Source organism: Sinocyclocheilus rhinocerous, unplaced genomic scaffold, assembly GCF_001515625.1.
Source record: "Sinocyclocheilus rhinocerous isolate Xijiao unplaced genomic scaffold, SAMN03320098_v1.1 scaffold2752, whole genome shotgun sequence".
In the NCBI taxonomy this organism is placed as follows: domain Eukaryota; kingdom Metazoa; phylum Chordata; class Actinopteri; order Cypriniformes; family Cyprinidae; genus Sinocyclocheilus; species Sinocyclocheilus rhinocerous.
In genome coordinates this window covers 175,420-190,784 of record NW_015632119.1, presented here as the reverse complement: position 1 = coordinate 190,784, position 15,365 = coordinate 175,420, and the positions used below count along the sequence as shown (strand labels likewise).

The 15,365-nt window shown below is 39.0% G+C and overlaps 1 protein-coding gene and 1 pseudogene across 1 annotated transcript; one reads left to right on the top strand and one right to left on the bottom strand.

Moving 5' to 3' along the window:
* Window positions 1-539: 539 nt before the first annotated feature.
* Window positions 540-11,307, top strand: LOC107742202 (claudin-20-like). The gene is made up of 3 exons (XM_016555097.1): window positions 540-740; window positions 9,426-9,482; window positions 10,003-11,307. The coding sequence occupies exon 3, from the start codon at window positions 10,139-10,141 to the stop codon at window positions 11,015-11,017; it is 879 nt and encodes a 292-aa protein (XP_016410583.1). The 5' UTR covers window positions 540-740; window positions 9,426-9,482; window positions 10,003-10,138; the 3' UTR covers window positions 11,018-11,307.
* Window positions 2,630-4,568, bottom strand: LOC107742201 (zona pellucida sperm-binding protein 3-like; annotated as a pseudogene).
* Window positions 11,308-15,365: the final 4,058 nt, after the last annotated feature.

The following is a 15,365-nucleotide window of genomic DNA, read 5'->3' as shown; positions in this document are numbered from 1 at the left end:
AATGTTGGGGAAATGGCAAAGCAGCCCAATCTCCTGTTGCCACAGTAACACTTGTGTGGAGGACCATAAAGACGGCCCACCTCTCCAGCACATAAACTGTGAATGAGACTACATCCTTATGAACAGAAGCAGCCAGAGGAAGGGAGCAAACACTACTCTGGGGACGGATCTTTATGAGCACTGATGGAAGAGCGTGGGAAGTGGAGAGATCTGTATCTCGCAGTACACGGATCCCAAGGCTGGGCTTTCCCTGCACTCTGTCTGCTCTGAAATCAACTGACAGAGTGTTGAAGTAATCAGAGCAGACCCGGCACTGCCTAGAGCCTCTTTTCCTCTCTCAAAACCATTCTGAGAGCCTGCCGTTGGATGGAGCCTCATCGTTCTCTGAATCAACTGGATTGGATCTCATTCACAGTTCTTGGACCTTCTGGACTCAAGGAGCAAAGACATGACACAGGTTGCATCCAGAACTGGAGACATCAGAGAAAAAGTGTTAGTCCAGAGTCTGGCTTTGGCACTGGTCTGGTCTTGACAGGGGCAGTAAAAGGAGTGGGAACATGTCAGGCTGGGCACTATGACCGCCCGCTTGGAGCCCGTGGAATGTGCTGTGCTCAGCCACACGTCCACCCAGAGCCCCTCTCATCCACTACCTGGACGTCACACACTTTGTGACTGTTCTTGCTGACTACACACGTGGAAGTGTGTTGGCATATTCTGGCTTTAGCAGTCAAGACATAGAGGTTAGTGAGATACTGAATTTCTTTCTTTCTAAAAAGAAATAACTGCTTACATAAACTAATATACTGTAAAAAGTGTCTTAATATTGAATAACATTGTTTTTAAGGTATCGGTCTTACAGTTTTGTCTGGTGGATGAAACACACACACAAAAAAAAAAAACTGAAGGAGGGGCCTGACTTGAATTTAGGGACCAGGATATACGAGATTTAAGGTTGAGTCACAGTTACCTTTGTATGACAAAATATATTCATCGCAATAGGAATCAGCATTTCACATTGGATTCAAGTTTGTTAAAATACAAACATGCTAATTTGCCATGTTGACCACTACCTAAGAAAACCCTAAAGTCTATTTGGCTCTCCAAAGCTGCATTTGTTTGATCAGAAGTACAAAAAAAAAAAAGTAGCATATTACAGTGAAATATTATTATAGATAATCCAAACACCCTATCAACAGCACAGCCACATACAAAAATCCACTTAAACCACTTAGTAACCACACTGCGACTGGTTAACCACTTAGAACACATTACATTAGCAATCACACCAATGTGTGCTACAAACCGCTTAAAGCACCTTTGCTACAACTCATCTGTTCACTAAAAACCACTTAGAACACTTTACATTATATTCGCTTAGATAAAACATAAGCTCTCTCTGTTTAATAGATCTTTAAACCATGTGGTCTCAGAAGAAATAGTCTGCTGCAACAAGTCTGCTGCCTAAGCTTTTGGACGCAGCCATATTTTTAGAAGAATGTATTTTTCTATCGGATTAGATCTGGTCAAACAGATCATATTGTCGATAATGTTAATTAACTTCAGTCCTGGGTAGCAAAACATACACTAAAAACATTGGATTAAAAACAACCCAATTTGTTATTTTTAACCGAAGTGCTGGGTGTATATATATATATATATATATACACACACACACACACACACACAACATTTTGGGTTAATTTTACCCAGCAAATTGGGTTTCTTTAACCCAGCTAATGGCCAGATTCATTTTTACTATAATACTAGCTTATTTTTTTTACTTCATACATTAATTTATGTTTACAGATTAACGTAAAACCTCTCAACCTTTGTAAAATACTCCACAACCAATGGTTTGCATGATAACGTCCTTTTATTTGGATCATTAACAGCATTGTTTATTGTTTTTAATACGTGGACTACCTAGATTTAAACTCGTTTAACAAACATTAGAAGTAAACATTCAATTCAACTGAAGTAATTCATGTGTAATCAACCAGTCTGTTATTTGGTTTCCACCGAAACGGCACTGGTTCTCGTGGCCGAGCTGGAACAGTGTTCAGTGGGGAACTGCGAACGGCTAGGACCATCGCCCAGCCGAAATATACTGTGACTGCCTCTACCTAAACATTGGGTTGTTACATTTGACCCAGTAGCTGGGTAACAAACTACCCAAACAAAACAATTTATTTCAGTGTACATACTTGCTCAATTATGCGTTGCAGGAACTATGAAAACATCCACTGAAATTGGGCTGAATTTGTTTTTTATAATTTACCTCATTGCACAACTTATTGAAGGCAGACTCCTTGACTGTTGCTGCGTGTCGATTCTAATGGTTTTTAATTTTTGCCCATCAATGGTGAGGGAGCTCCCATAGCATTGTTGAGAAGACTTACCAGGTAGCTCTGACTTTTAAAAATTGTGTTTATACCGTATGTACATAGAGCCCTGTTTCCCTTCCACCCCCATGGCACTTAAGCACATTGATTTTAAAGTTAATAATTGCTTCCATGAACTGCATATTTAGAGCTAAAATCAAAATTGTAGCTACTATAAAACCCAGGTACTGTTGGGCCAAATTGCCACGAAGTCAGAGATTTAGGGGAGAAAAAAAAAAAAATCTTGCTAATGTGAACACTTTTATTGGCACTTCGTCATTCAAAACACATCAGTGAGTAATCACAATGGGGCCGATGGTTGCTTTCCCTTCTGATACCAGGCCTGAAAACAAGTGACAAGGTGAGAAATCGAAGTACAAAAAAAAAAAAACCCAAACCCAATTGCTTTTAGGTTACCCGAATCAGACGGTGCTAGTCCCTTTCTGCCAAGACCACACATGGAGTCACAGCACATGCACACCTGGTCATTGTCGTCTACAGAAGTCCATCTATAGAAGGCAAACAAAACTGGTTACCCATTTTGAACACCTCATATACTAGACAAATGAAAATGGGGCAAAACAAAAATACCCATTTATGAAGGAGCAAGCCTTGTTCTCTGGACATGTGGGGGTTGAGGCCATGACAGCCTTTAGAGCAGGGGCGATGTACACCTACAGAATGACACATGATCAGTAAAACAACTCACCCACAGAACTACAGCCCAAATTACAATACCAAGCCACTATCATCTTGCTGGAATCTGAAAGCCTCCAACTGAAACTGCAGCTTGTCACGCTGAATACGACGCATGAAACTGGAAGTGGAGCCTGTAAGCTTTGCATCTACCAGGCACCTGAAGAGAAAGGGGGCGAGAGGGGGAAACAAAAAAAAACAAAACAAAAAAAAACACAACATATTTTAGGCTGTTTGCAACAGGGAGTTCGAGGAGCGGTTCTTTACTAACCCATGGTTCTCAATAAAGGAATATCTTGGAAAGGTGGTGTTCACATCAGGGGCCGCAGTAGCCACACAACCATCCACAAAGATGCGCAGAGGAACATGGTTGTACTGCTTCACAGAAGCTTCAAGCATTGCCCTAGGAAGTATTGATTGGATGGCCTCTCAAACATCCAGTCATCTGAAATGAAAGTCACAATGGCAACACTACCTAGTCACTTATAAACGTTATAACACTTAAATACATATTACCAGTCATGAGCCTCAAGGAGAACACCAGAACTTCCTCTGCAACTTTAGTTGCAGCAAAAGGAACCCAAGCGGGCAACAAGATATTGCTGCTTACATTATGCAACCTATTGGGATTAGTAAAAGACGATTAAGTGTCAGTTTGGTCAAACTTCTTGGACAAAGTAGTTTACTACCTTGAATAGTGGCACTGAATTCCAACAGCTGCTACATCAGCCCTTACAATGGGAGTTCCTACTAAAGCCACGGGAGTATAGAGGAGGTTGAATGTATACACAAGCTCATTACCAGTCATCTGAAAGCAGTATAAGTGGTGAATTATTGGACAGACCTAACTTTCACAAATTCTACAGTTGACCTATATGCAGCCACTCACCACCAGAGAGCGGTCACATGTCTGGAGCTCATACTCAAATATAAGAACTTCAGCTTCTGGATCCTCCCCTACAGCTGCACAGCCTCCTAAAGTGAGAAATGAAGGATTCACCAGTTGACCAGTACCAAAGATGTCCTTCTTAACCTCCACATGCACAAAGTTCTCTCCACATTGTGCTGCAACACTCTGGGGAGCTATAGGTACATGCGGCTCAAAAGGCACATCTGGCTGTTGGGGTTCTTCTGGCATTACTGGAAAATGCCAGGTCAAAGGTGCCATAGGAGCCTGCATAAGCTGTTTGGACTGACTACTTCCAGGTTCTTGAAGCTTCCGTGCATCCACCCCAGCAGGCCTCATTGCAGGTCTTGGAGGCCGAAAAGTTGTTGATGCCTGTGGATCTTGAACAGATTGCTGAGGAGCTAAAACTGGCGACTGCTGCTGTTGGAATCTTAGTGGATCCTGGCCTTGTTGAATTCTTGACCACTGTGCCAAACTCAAGTCAACTGCAATAAGCAACAACAATCCAACACAACTAAAAACCACCAGCCTCATTGTTAAAAAAAAAATCTGAAACCTTCAGAATAGCTACTGGTCTTCTCTGATGCCTGTTTCAAGAGCAGGAAGTTAAAATAGCTCCACCCCTTTTTGACAAGCTTAATGATTTTCCAGACCTGTTTCATTAAAGGTTTTGGATGCCCCAAACGAGTACAACCTAGATCCAGGTGGCTCACTTGTTTTGCTTCTGGATCAAACTGACCATTTGACATCAAGCAGTGAAACAAGAAAGTCCCTAAATAGTTTATTTTACAAAAGTAAACAAACATTTTCTTTAATTCAGACTTTGATAAATATAATCATAAAATCATAGTCCAGCAATATGCAAAATATGTTTTTGGTTTCTAAATGTTTCTTAAATAGTTAGTTTGATGCTCTTGGCAGCCAGTATTTCATTGCACAAAACGCCTTGTGGTTGGTACCAAGCAGCCTTGCTCCCAGGCCTTGTAAGCTTCACTACTCTTAAAAAGATTTGAAGTTCTGTATGTTGAAATGAGTATCCCATAGATACTAGGATGGCCTACTATTTCCAGGGGATGCTCAAAGTGCTAATGATCCATGTACACTTTGTGCATTTTAAATAAAAAAAAATATAAGTTTGCAGCTTTAATGTTGAAAATCTACTTAATTCAGTTCATGTTATATGGTCAGACAAAAATATTAAAACTGTAGGGTCATTAGTTGTCAACTGGCAGATCCAAATGTGAGTTTGCAGGCAACTGTAGAACAGAATAAGCCTGGCATAAGTCACCAGAGAGAACTGTCGTCTCACTGGAAGATATATTTGAGTGGTTTTCTTTAACGCATGCGATTATTTATTTTTCTTCAGTTTAACACGTTAAAAATATTTAACGCAATTAACGCAGGGTTGGCCACCCCACTCACTGCTACTTCTGTCTCTTTTTTCTTGACAAGAATTGTTTATTTAAACGCAGAACGTCTTTACGACTACATCAAATGGGAGATTTTACGCGCACTCCAACTTCACCTCAGTGCCAGGCGCTAGTCAAACGAGCGCGGAAAAGGTAAAGGTGATGAGGAACTTCAGTAGAACAACAGTGAACTGCGGTCAGATGAGATGTTGTCAGGCCATGTCAGTAAAAACAAATTTTTTCCTGTTCTGTCAGCCGTTATACTGTACTCGTAGCAATCATGCCATTGTGTGCTACAAATCGCTCAGAGCACCTTTGCTACAACACATCTGTGCACTGAATACAGTAGCAACTGCATAGTGGCATGCTAAAAAGAACACCTTGTGTCTGCACAATGTTGTGTTAAACACCACTCAGACCACTTTAGAAACCACATGGCAACACGTTAAAAAAATTCAAACACCTTTAGCGACCACATAACAATGTGCTAAAAACCCATTCAGATGAATATCTTGCATCGTGGTGCCAATTCACTTTTGCATGGGCAAGCAGCACTCTTTCTTCAGAAAGTGTAGAAATACAGTACAAATCTACAAATCGTTATTGGAGTGATTATTTTTAATTCACTATGCACAATCAGCTTGTAACACTCCAAAGAGAAAGGAAAACTTGAAATCGCATCATATGACCCCTTTAAATGATTTTAAATTTATTTGTGCACACGCAGCTTTACAGAAAATCATGACGTTAATGTTAATAAAAATGCCATATAGTTGCATTTAGTACTACAGTTTACATTTTGTGATCATGCAGGCATTTAAGCCGTTGAGATTTTCTATATATAATATATTAATCGGAGTGTACGTCATGTATCTGGGTAAGATGTCTTAATTGTAACCATCTCCAAGAAATTTAGTAGGTATACATCACAATTTAGACATTTAAAGATCAATACAAACAATGCTGCTTCTCATCTGACAGTAGGTGACAGTGACAGCAGCATTGACAGTGGAAGTAAATGAGTCGTTTCTACTCAAATGAGTCTGTGACTGTGGAGAAGCAGTGATGGTGCAGGGTTGTGCAGATGTGCTTCCATCACCGGCTGGAACAAGCAGTCCTCTTTGTTTAATGACAGATATACAGCCTCTGCCCCTGTGCCATTGCTTTGTGGACCGCTATTGTGAGATGCTCTTTCATTACTGAACCTGTTCACCTCAGATTTTAAGATGTTTAAAAAGCTCAAATAAACTAATTTAGGTTTATTGGTTGTATAAAATGTAATCTAAATGTAGATAAGAAAATTAAACAACTTTGTATTAAATGTAAAGCTTTATATATAGGGACTTTATATATAGGGACAAATGTAAGACCATTTTTATTTACTGCATACTTTTTTACTTTATATTTTGATTTACTGCAATTTTATGAGGAAAACATACAACACACACAACACAAACAAACACATCCTGGATAATCAAAGCTCTCAATATCTTGTTTTGCTGATGTGAGAGTTTAAACTGAACTTAATAAGTACAATGAAAAAATCAATAGGTAAATACAGAGTCCGAAACGAAACCTTTGCCACCCATGAAAGAAAGCTGCATTGAGAAAATTGATAAACTATAAATATTTTGAACTAAAAATGAAATTGTATTTTGCATCATTTTATTAAAATGAAACAAAATTATTTACAAACTAATATAAAATTAACATAATGATTTTTTCCCATTGTGTATTGGTACACCGGTCAAAAAAAAAACAAACATTCGTAAACATTGTGACATAGTTCCTCATAAACAGTATTTGTTTTGGTGGCTTATGCAAGGGATATTTCATGACATGTCACCACGTGGTTAAAAACAATAAATAAACAAATAAATGTTATTCATGCTAGACAAACTTTGGATGGTAAATTTGTCACTGAGACTGTGCAAGTCATGACAGATATTTTTTTTCACAACACTACAGATAAGAAAGGTTCAGATTACACTGTAAAAAAAAATCTGTGACATTTACGGTAAAATACCGGCAGCTGACATCAAATATGAATTGTCATGCAGGGAATTCTGGGAGTGTCAATTTACGTTTTTTTCACTGTAAATTATACAATGCCTTATTCTTTTTCACTTCCAAAAACCGTATTTTTAACAGTATTTTACTGTAGAATCACATTAAATGTAATTACATTTATTCACCGAATATAGTATGGAAACTTACTGTTAACCAGTTAACAGGTTTTTACTGTAGCATTTTTACGGTCTTTTACTGTTAAAATCACAATCATTTTTTAAAACATGTAATCTTGTAACTCTTAATAAAACTACCATCTGACTGGTGAGTATTTGTTCTATTTACTCACCAAAGTCATTTTTACCTTCATTTGGTGTTTAGTAACTGCTAAATAATAAAATGTTTTATAGTCAATAATCTATATTTTTTCCCCATCAACTTTTTCAACAGCTGATTCTTTAGCTTGAAAATTGAGTTTAAATCTTTAGTTTAAGCTTTAATAAGTGCATCTAAATTACAGATTATATGATGACCATAAAAAGAAAGGAAGCATTTATGTGCAGCAACACGTGAGTTGTGGTGAGTGAAAAACATCCCCCTGAGAAAAGTACATTTCCATTTTCTCTTCCCACGCTCTGCAAACAGCTAGAGGCTAAACATGCTGCTAGTACACATGCTCAGTCCTGTGACTCAGCGAAGGAGACTCAGTCACTCTGCGCACATTACAGACTCTAAACATTTCTAAACTAAACATAAAAAAAAAATAAAAAAAAATGTATGTATGAGAAATTTCAAGGATTTATTTCTGCAGTGTCACATTTACTATAAGGCCGCTTGTTTGTTGAATGACACAATGACGCAAACATTTTAAAATTCAGTGTATAACATTATAATACTCTGATGCTGTGCCCTTTGTACAGTATGCACTGTGCTCAGATGTGAGGAATGAGACAAATAAATAGTTCACTGACATTGGTAGCATGAACACATTAATTGTATTGTTTTTGAGGGTACACACACACAGTAGAAAGCATAATCATATAGACTACTTTATGATTTATTTCCTATGAGATACTTTACTGAAGTATAGACAAGATTCATTTACATGATTTGTCTCTGTCCACATACAGTGACATAAAACAAAATGATACTTAAAAAGGTACATCAAATTATTGGGCATTCTGAGTCAAATCATGATATGAATTATTATGCACTGCTGCAGTTTGCATACACTTTCCCTGCATTATGTCATTATGATGTAGTTGTTAGTATAAAATTGATGCATTGTCAAAATAGAATATCTCCTTTTTTACAGGCAATACATCTAATTTGTTATCAGATCTTCAAAAGCCAGTTGTGCAGCAACACTAGAGAATCCAGCACTAAGAACACCTACTAGTAAATAACAATGCGGTGACCTCCAGCGATAAAATCGCTGCCAGTGTGAACACGGCATTACACAAGATTTAAACATAAATGTTTATTGTAGGTTATACTTGAAGAACTGCCTTTGTCCATTTAGCAGCTTTCTCTGACAGCAGCAGAAATAGCGACAGAGAATGTTTCTTTGTAGCAGCCCTGTATGCAATTTCCTCCTTTGCTACTTATCAAAAATGAATTACACCAGTAACCTATTTCTACTGGCCTTATGATAGTGCAGCCATAGATAATTGCCTGCCACATGTAATAAGAATTGATTTCCAGTTGCACATTGTGTTTTTATGCTGCAAAAAAAGTATTATCTTCATCACCTCTCCTTGCATTTTACCTTGCATGACATTCCCTATACTCTGTGTTCTCTGACTGAATGACCTTCAAGTGAGGAGTCCAGCGGTACAGTGATTACTGATCACATCCAGTCACTCACAATGGGAAGGAGTGGGGGTTCTTTTATAGGACACTGAAAAGCTTTCAGACTTGTGCTGGGTTGCCAAGGAGATGCTATTTAAAAAGAACGAGGCAGTTTTACAGTAGTTTTTGCTTGTTTTTACAGCAATTCTCTTTTCTTTCTCTTTTCTTCAGCAGCTAGAGGAAATCTCTCCAGAACTGCTTGACACACCATAGCGCTCCAGTGGAAGGGTAAGTAAAGGTTTTTGTTTGTTCTGAGATGAATGAAACAGAATGCACTCTCACAATGCACTTGTCTTGATCAATTCATGAGATTCATCACCGTTTGAAGGACAACAAAAGATAGGAGTAATTTTCAATCCCTTTCTAATTTCCAAGATGTCAAATGGTTTGCACAGATAAGGAAAAAAATCAATTAACTCAGACAAAACAGGCCCAGATAATTGGCTAAATTTCTACCTTACAGCGGTTATGTGCCGTTTTTATGCATTCTTGTAACAGCATCATCCATGCCAAAGGGTGTTCCTGCAGCGGCGAAGTCAAAAAAACAATTAGCCTTTCAACAACGCTTCAAAGTCACTTCCCCCCAAAACGCTGACTGGTTCAGGGTGCACTAAAACATAAACATCCCAAATGAGTATAGGGGGGAAAAAATTGCGGCTTTCCCTTTCAGTCATCAGACCCCGTGCCTCATCTGTCAGACCGTCACGCTTGTTTGCTCAGTTCAATTCTCATTCCGTTTTTATCGCAGCCTTGCGGAGCCAGTGCGGAGGAATTATCTGCTGTCAGGTCCTGCGCCGGGCTGATAGGGAAACGCAGCGCACCGAGGGCCACTGCAAGGTGAGAGGGACGGCTGCAGGGGGAAGGGAACGAAAAGTCAGGGACCGATGATGCCGTCTTCCACCATGCAAATGTTTGCATTCATTCTGGCGGTACTGGGAGTCGTGAGTGCCACGGTGGCCACACTGCTACCCAACTGGAAGGTGAGTGCAGATGTGGGCTCCAACATCATGACTGCCATCTCGCAGATGCAGGGACTGTGGATGGACTGCACCTGGTACAGCACTGGAGTCTTCAGCTGCTCGCTTAAGTACTCGGTGCTGGCGTTGCCGGCTTATCTCCAGACTGCACGCACCACTATGGTGCTTTCCTGCATGATGGCGACAATGGGACTCTGTCTGGCCGCCCTAGGGCTGAAATGTACTCGCTGGGGTGGCAGTTATCGCTCGAAGGGACATACGGCGATTTCTGCAGGGGCTTGCTTCGTCATAGCCGGGGTCCTGTGTCTGGTGCCTGCATCCTGGTTCACCAATGATGTCATCACTACGTTTATGGACTCCAAAGTGCCTAAAAGCAGCAAGTACGAGCCAGGAGCAGCGGTGTACGTGGCATTTGTGTCGGCAGGATTCCTTTTAGCCGCAGGCGTAATCTTTTGCTTATCGTGTCCTGGAAGAAGAGGCGGTCCATTGGATTCGGGCTCGTCCCACCCCGACAAGCCAAAGCAGCAGAAGCTGCGCCAGGAGCAGCCGACCCGCGACCAACAAAAACAGCAGCTCTGCGAACAGCAGAGCCAGACTGAACCGCCGGAACAAGAGCAGTCGCATCGAGATAAACTGCAACAGGAAAAGCTACAAGCGGACGATCGTCGGCAAGAGAAGTCGGTGCCGGACAGGTTGAACCTGGAGAATGACAAGCAGTACCACTCTCCATCCCGAGCCCGAAATCAAGATGCCAAGGCCGTCTATAGTCTGCACGACTACGTGTAAACAACAGTCATCGAGCATTTAGGGTTTATTTGCTTATAAGACTGCCTTTCTTTGTGAGCGGGATAAAGAGGAGGGGAAAAGCAGTGGAGCAGCAGGAGGAATAATGACTTTGATGCCGTTATCAACCCTTCTCATCTGTGCTTTCGCTTACAGCAAGCGAAGCATTGGAGGTATTTCCAAAGCCCCGGAACAGACAAAGTAAGGATTGTGAATCCTCGGGTTCACGGTTTTTATTGCAACTACAAGTACAAAGAGGGGCCAAATGGTGGCGCATCATAAAACTGCAACATAAGAAAGGGGAATTTCTTAAGATAGTAATGTTAGGAAAGTTCTGAAGGTGCATTGGTTTGAAAAAAATTGAGCATTTTATTGTCGTCCCATGATTTCATTACCTAGTCAAGCTAAAATGCAAACTCTCGACAGTCCTATTACAAGCAATTTTATCAGCCTTTTGGTAACTGGAATCATGTGTGATTAGCAAGTTTTAATTCAGAAGCTTGTAGATTACACATTAGGCAGTATATGCATGCTGTTTGTAGATAATGTTGTTAATAATGCCGCAAAAATGCTTGCAGTTGAAAGTACAGAGCGGATAATCAAGCTTGCACCTGAGGATGTCTCACCCCATCAGCTGTCCATTAAATGGTGCGTGTCCTTCAGAAAAGGGATTTTGACATGTCCAGTCCATATTTTTCAAAGAATGGTGATGAGGGGGAGGCACAGCAGCAGAGATCGACTGAGGTAATGATGCTCTTTGCTTTTCCATTAGGTACGCTACGGATGGGTGCACAGTGCTCATTTTTTTGCGAGCAGGCACAGATACACCAACACACACACATAAGCTTTTCTTCCCTCCCTCGAACTCCTACTAGAAGGGTAATGGGGGCTTGCACCCAATCATCATGATGCTGTGCGTCAGTGTGTCGTGCCTGCAGGAAGTGCAGTTGGTCCTGTTCTAGGGCAAACAGGACGCAGTAACACGCTGTTCACACTTTTGTCGAAAAGTAGAACCAAGGTGACAGAAATCTCAGCGGTGGCTTCGGACTCCCCCGCTGGGCAGCAATTACACCTTTGGTGTACATCTCAATTCGGTCAAACCATCTGCAGTATTTTCTGATTGCTGTGCTGTTTCCGCTTGCAGTCAAGCCATTGAATGTTTTTTTCAAAGAGCCAGTGGAAGACAGCAATGTATGGTATAATGTACCACATTTGACTCAAGCTAATACTAAGTGTCATTGTCAGTGTCGTTTCCGTCGTAACGATGGTCAAGGGCTCCTATTGTCTCCAGAGAGACGCCACAGCAAGACATTTTCTGCCTTTCATTTCTGTCTCACATTTAAGCACACATACCACTCTTTGTGTTTGATACGCATGTACAAAATGCCTTAGAAACTGACACAATGGCTGAGAGTAACAATGAAAGAGAACAACAAAACCATTTTCTAAGCAAAGTGCCAATGGACCACGTCTTACTTTATGTGCATGTACTGTAAGCTTGATATAGTCATTGGGTCCAATAATCTGAGATCTAAATTTCTGATTACTTATCACTTATCCAGAAATAGTGCCGAATAAATGGTCCTTCTTGGGTTTTTTTTTTCATTTTAAATGTTTCAAAGTCTTCAATGACAAAAAAAAATACAAATACAAATAAAAAATCTCAGATTTCCATTATGGTCTCAGACTTTTGGACTGCAATGTAAATGTTCACATTGAAGTTGAACGTGGCCCAAATCTAATTATCATCATGTGACATACATGGGTTTGTATATATATAACTGTTGTATAATTATCACACTGATTCAGACATTTTCAGCTCCTCTTTTGCCTATTTTTTGAATGTGAACAGAATTTTTTTTTTCAAAGTGATTCTGTTGTGAAAAGATTGAAATTGTGATTCTTGTCATTTTTAATCTAACACAACATTTAGATTTTATTTTTTATCTTATAAGTTATTTTATCAGCCTTTGCTGTGAATAATAAAATAATTGATTTCATTATATAAAGTAATATACAGAAGAGTGCAAAATATTTTTTTTAAATATATGTTGATGTTAATAGAAATCACAACTCTTCTAATGTCCTATTAAAGCAAAATATGATATATTCATTTTTTATTATGAAATGTGTTGACGCTTTGATGAACATGCCAGTGAAAGGTGTTTTCCACATGTGGATCAGTTTAGGAGTCACCTGTAAAAAAGGACCCAGTCCAGATCACATTTAAAAAGTCATGTGAAAAACTGCACAAAAAAAATCAGAATTGGGTTTGGTTTGTTGTGTGAACAGCCCCAGAAGTCTGTTCATATCAGCACATGTACATTATTTCTGAGAGACAGTGATGGAGAAATACTTGCTATCTATTGCTAAAAACTCTTCTTCTATCATGACACAGCGAATGTTGACTATTGAATGTTGCTTTGTGTTAAATTTGCCATTTTGAATTCTCTGTTTGGCTTGACAAAATAAGGGCTTCATTTAGTGAATTTATAAACTGACGTGTGGCCAGTAATGATGTGAAACTATAAAATCCAATTAAAGCACACGCCTGTACAATACAGCAGAACATGTAAGTTTGTTCTTATCATGTACTGATTGTGGAAAACAAGTGTAACACCACCTTCTGTTCTCTAATTTCTATTCTAATGCTCACATCAATGACTTTTTGTACAACTGGCTCTTCTATTTCACATCATTCCCTCTTTGTTGTGAGTTCGTGATCTGACTGCAAACGGCTCTTCACAATGGGGGTGTGTGGTACGAGGTGTCTTGGTTGGCTGCGTCGGCCAGGAGTCAGGCCCGTCCAAATGGGAATCTGCATACTCCTCCGTGAGTGAAACCAAGCATCAAATAAGCTCCATTTACACAGCTGACTGCCCTTCACACAGTGCAGCCACTTTTTCACTAAGCATTCATGATTAAGCCAGGGACACTTCACATACCCCCTCTTACTGATCAGACTAAGGTTAAATCAGCTGTCATATTCATCTGCTTTACATGTGCTTTGTTTACACAGATGGAGACACTGTTTATTCTCGAGCACGACACTGAAAATGATTCAACAATTCAAATGCTGAGAGTAAGAGACTCATCAAAAGAACAGAAGCCGTGCCGCATTGTGTTCATGAGCTCTTGGGATCAGCAATAGTGACATATTCATGTTCCTCATATATGTCTTTATTCTTCTTACATGGCACTTTCCATGAATGCAGTGAAGTTTGGTGTTTCATACATTAAAAAGAAGAAAAAAAAACTGATCACAAATCAAAATGTAACCTTAAAGCCACATATCTCATATTTGATATGCGTTTTTCTAGGACCATAATTATTATTATATAATTATTAGGACCATAATTATGTCGCAATGCAAAAGTCTTTTTGCTTAGATAATTTCAAAATGAATATTTAATTGATTTAAGCAACTCACTTACCATTTTATACATTATTTATTTAAAATTCTTAACATGTGTGCATTAAATATAATACAGCAGGTATTTTTTATTATTTAAATCATCATTTTACTGCATTGAATCATGATGTATTGTGCTCACCACAATAAAAGTGATCATCAAATCATTTAATAATTAACTTAATTAAATTTAAATATTATTTTACTAAGAAAATTTTGGAGTATGAAGGGATATTTATAATTACATTTGAATACATCCATCCTGCTCTATTATTTTTAAAATCTTGTTGTTTTCACTGTCTGTTTTATATACATTGTGTGAGTGTGTGTGTGTGTGTGTGTGTGTGTGTGTGTGTGTGTGTGTGTGTGTGTGTGTTTGTGTGTGTGTGTGTGTGTGTGTGTACACACATAAGCACAACTGTTTTGAGTACCATCAAAGTAAAAGGTTCCTTTATGAAAAAAGTATATACAGTATATATATATATAAACAGAGATGTTTGAAATGTTTCAAAGGTTATAAATGAAAAAGAATAAAAAAAATAGCTGAGATCAGTTTTTTTTATGTCTAAATGTTTGATTGAAACATCAATAGTTCAATCAGTAGTTTAATTACTGAATTGAATGGTCTTTGTGTCTGGTCTGAATGGTCTGAATTGAATTGTATTGAATTATCTATTTATTTATTGTCAATTTTATTTATATTTATTGCAAAAAAAAAAAAAAAAAAAACTTTAGGGCAACCAATATGAACTTATCATGAAACAATGCAAACACAAGCTATTTGTAAGATATGAAGATCATTTAATTAGTGACCTCTGCTGTGAACAGTTGAGCTCACCCACTGCCAAACCTCCTAAAGCGCAGTTATTTCAGACGGGCTGCATATGAGAACTGCTCCTGCGAGGCTTCTCCATCTGTCTCACATAATGAGCTAAATGA

What these genes read in the sequence shown, in the direction of transcription:
- LOC107742202 (XM_016555097.1), top strand. Translation starts at nt 10,139, where the DNA reads ATGATGCCGTCTTCCACCATGCAAATGTTTGCATTCATTCTGGCGGTA.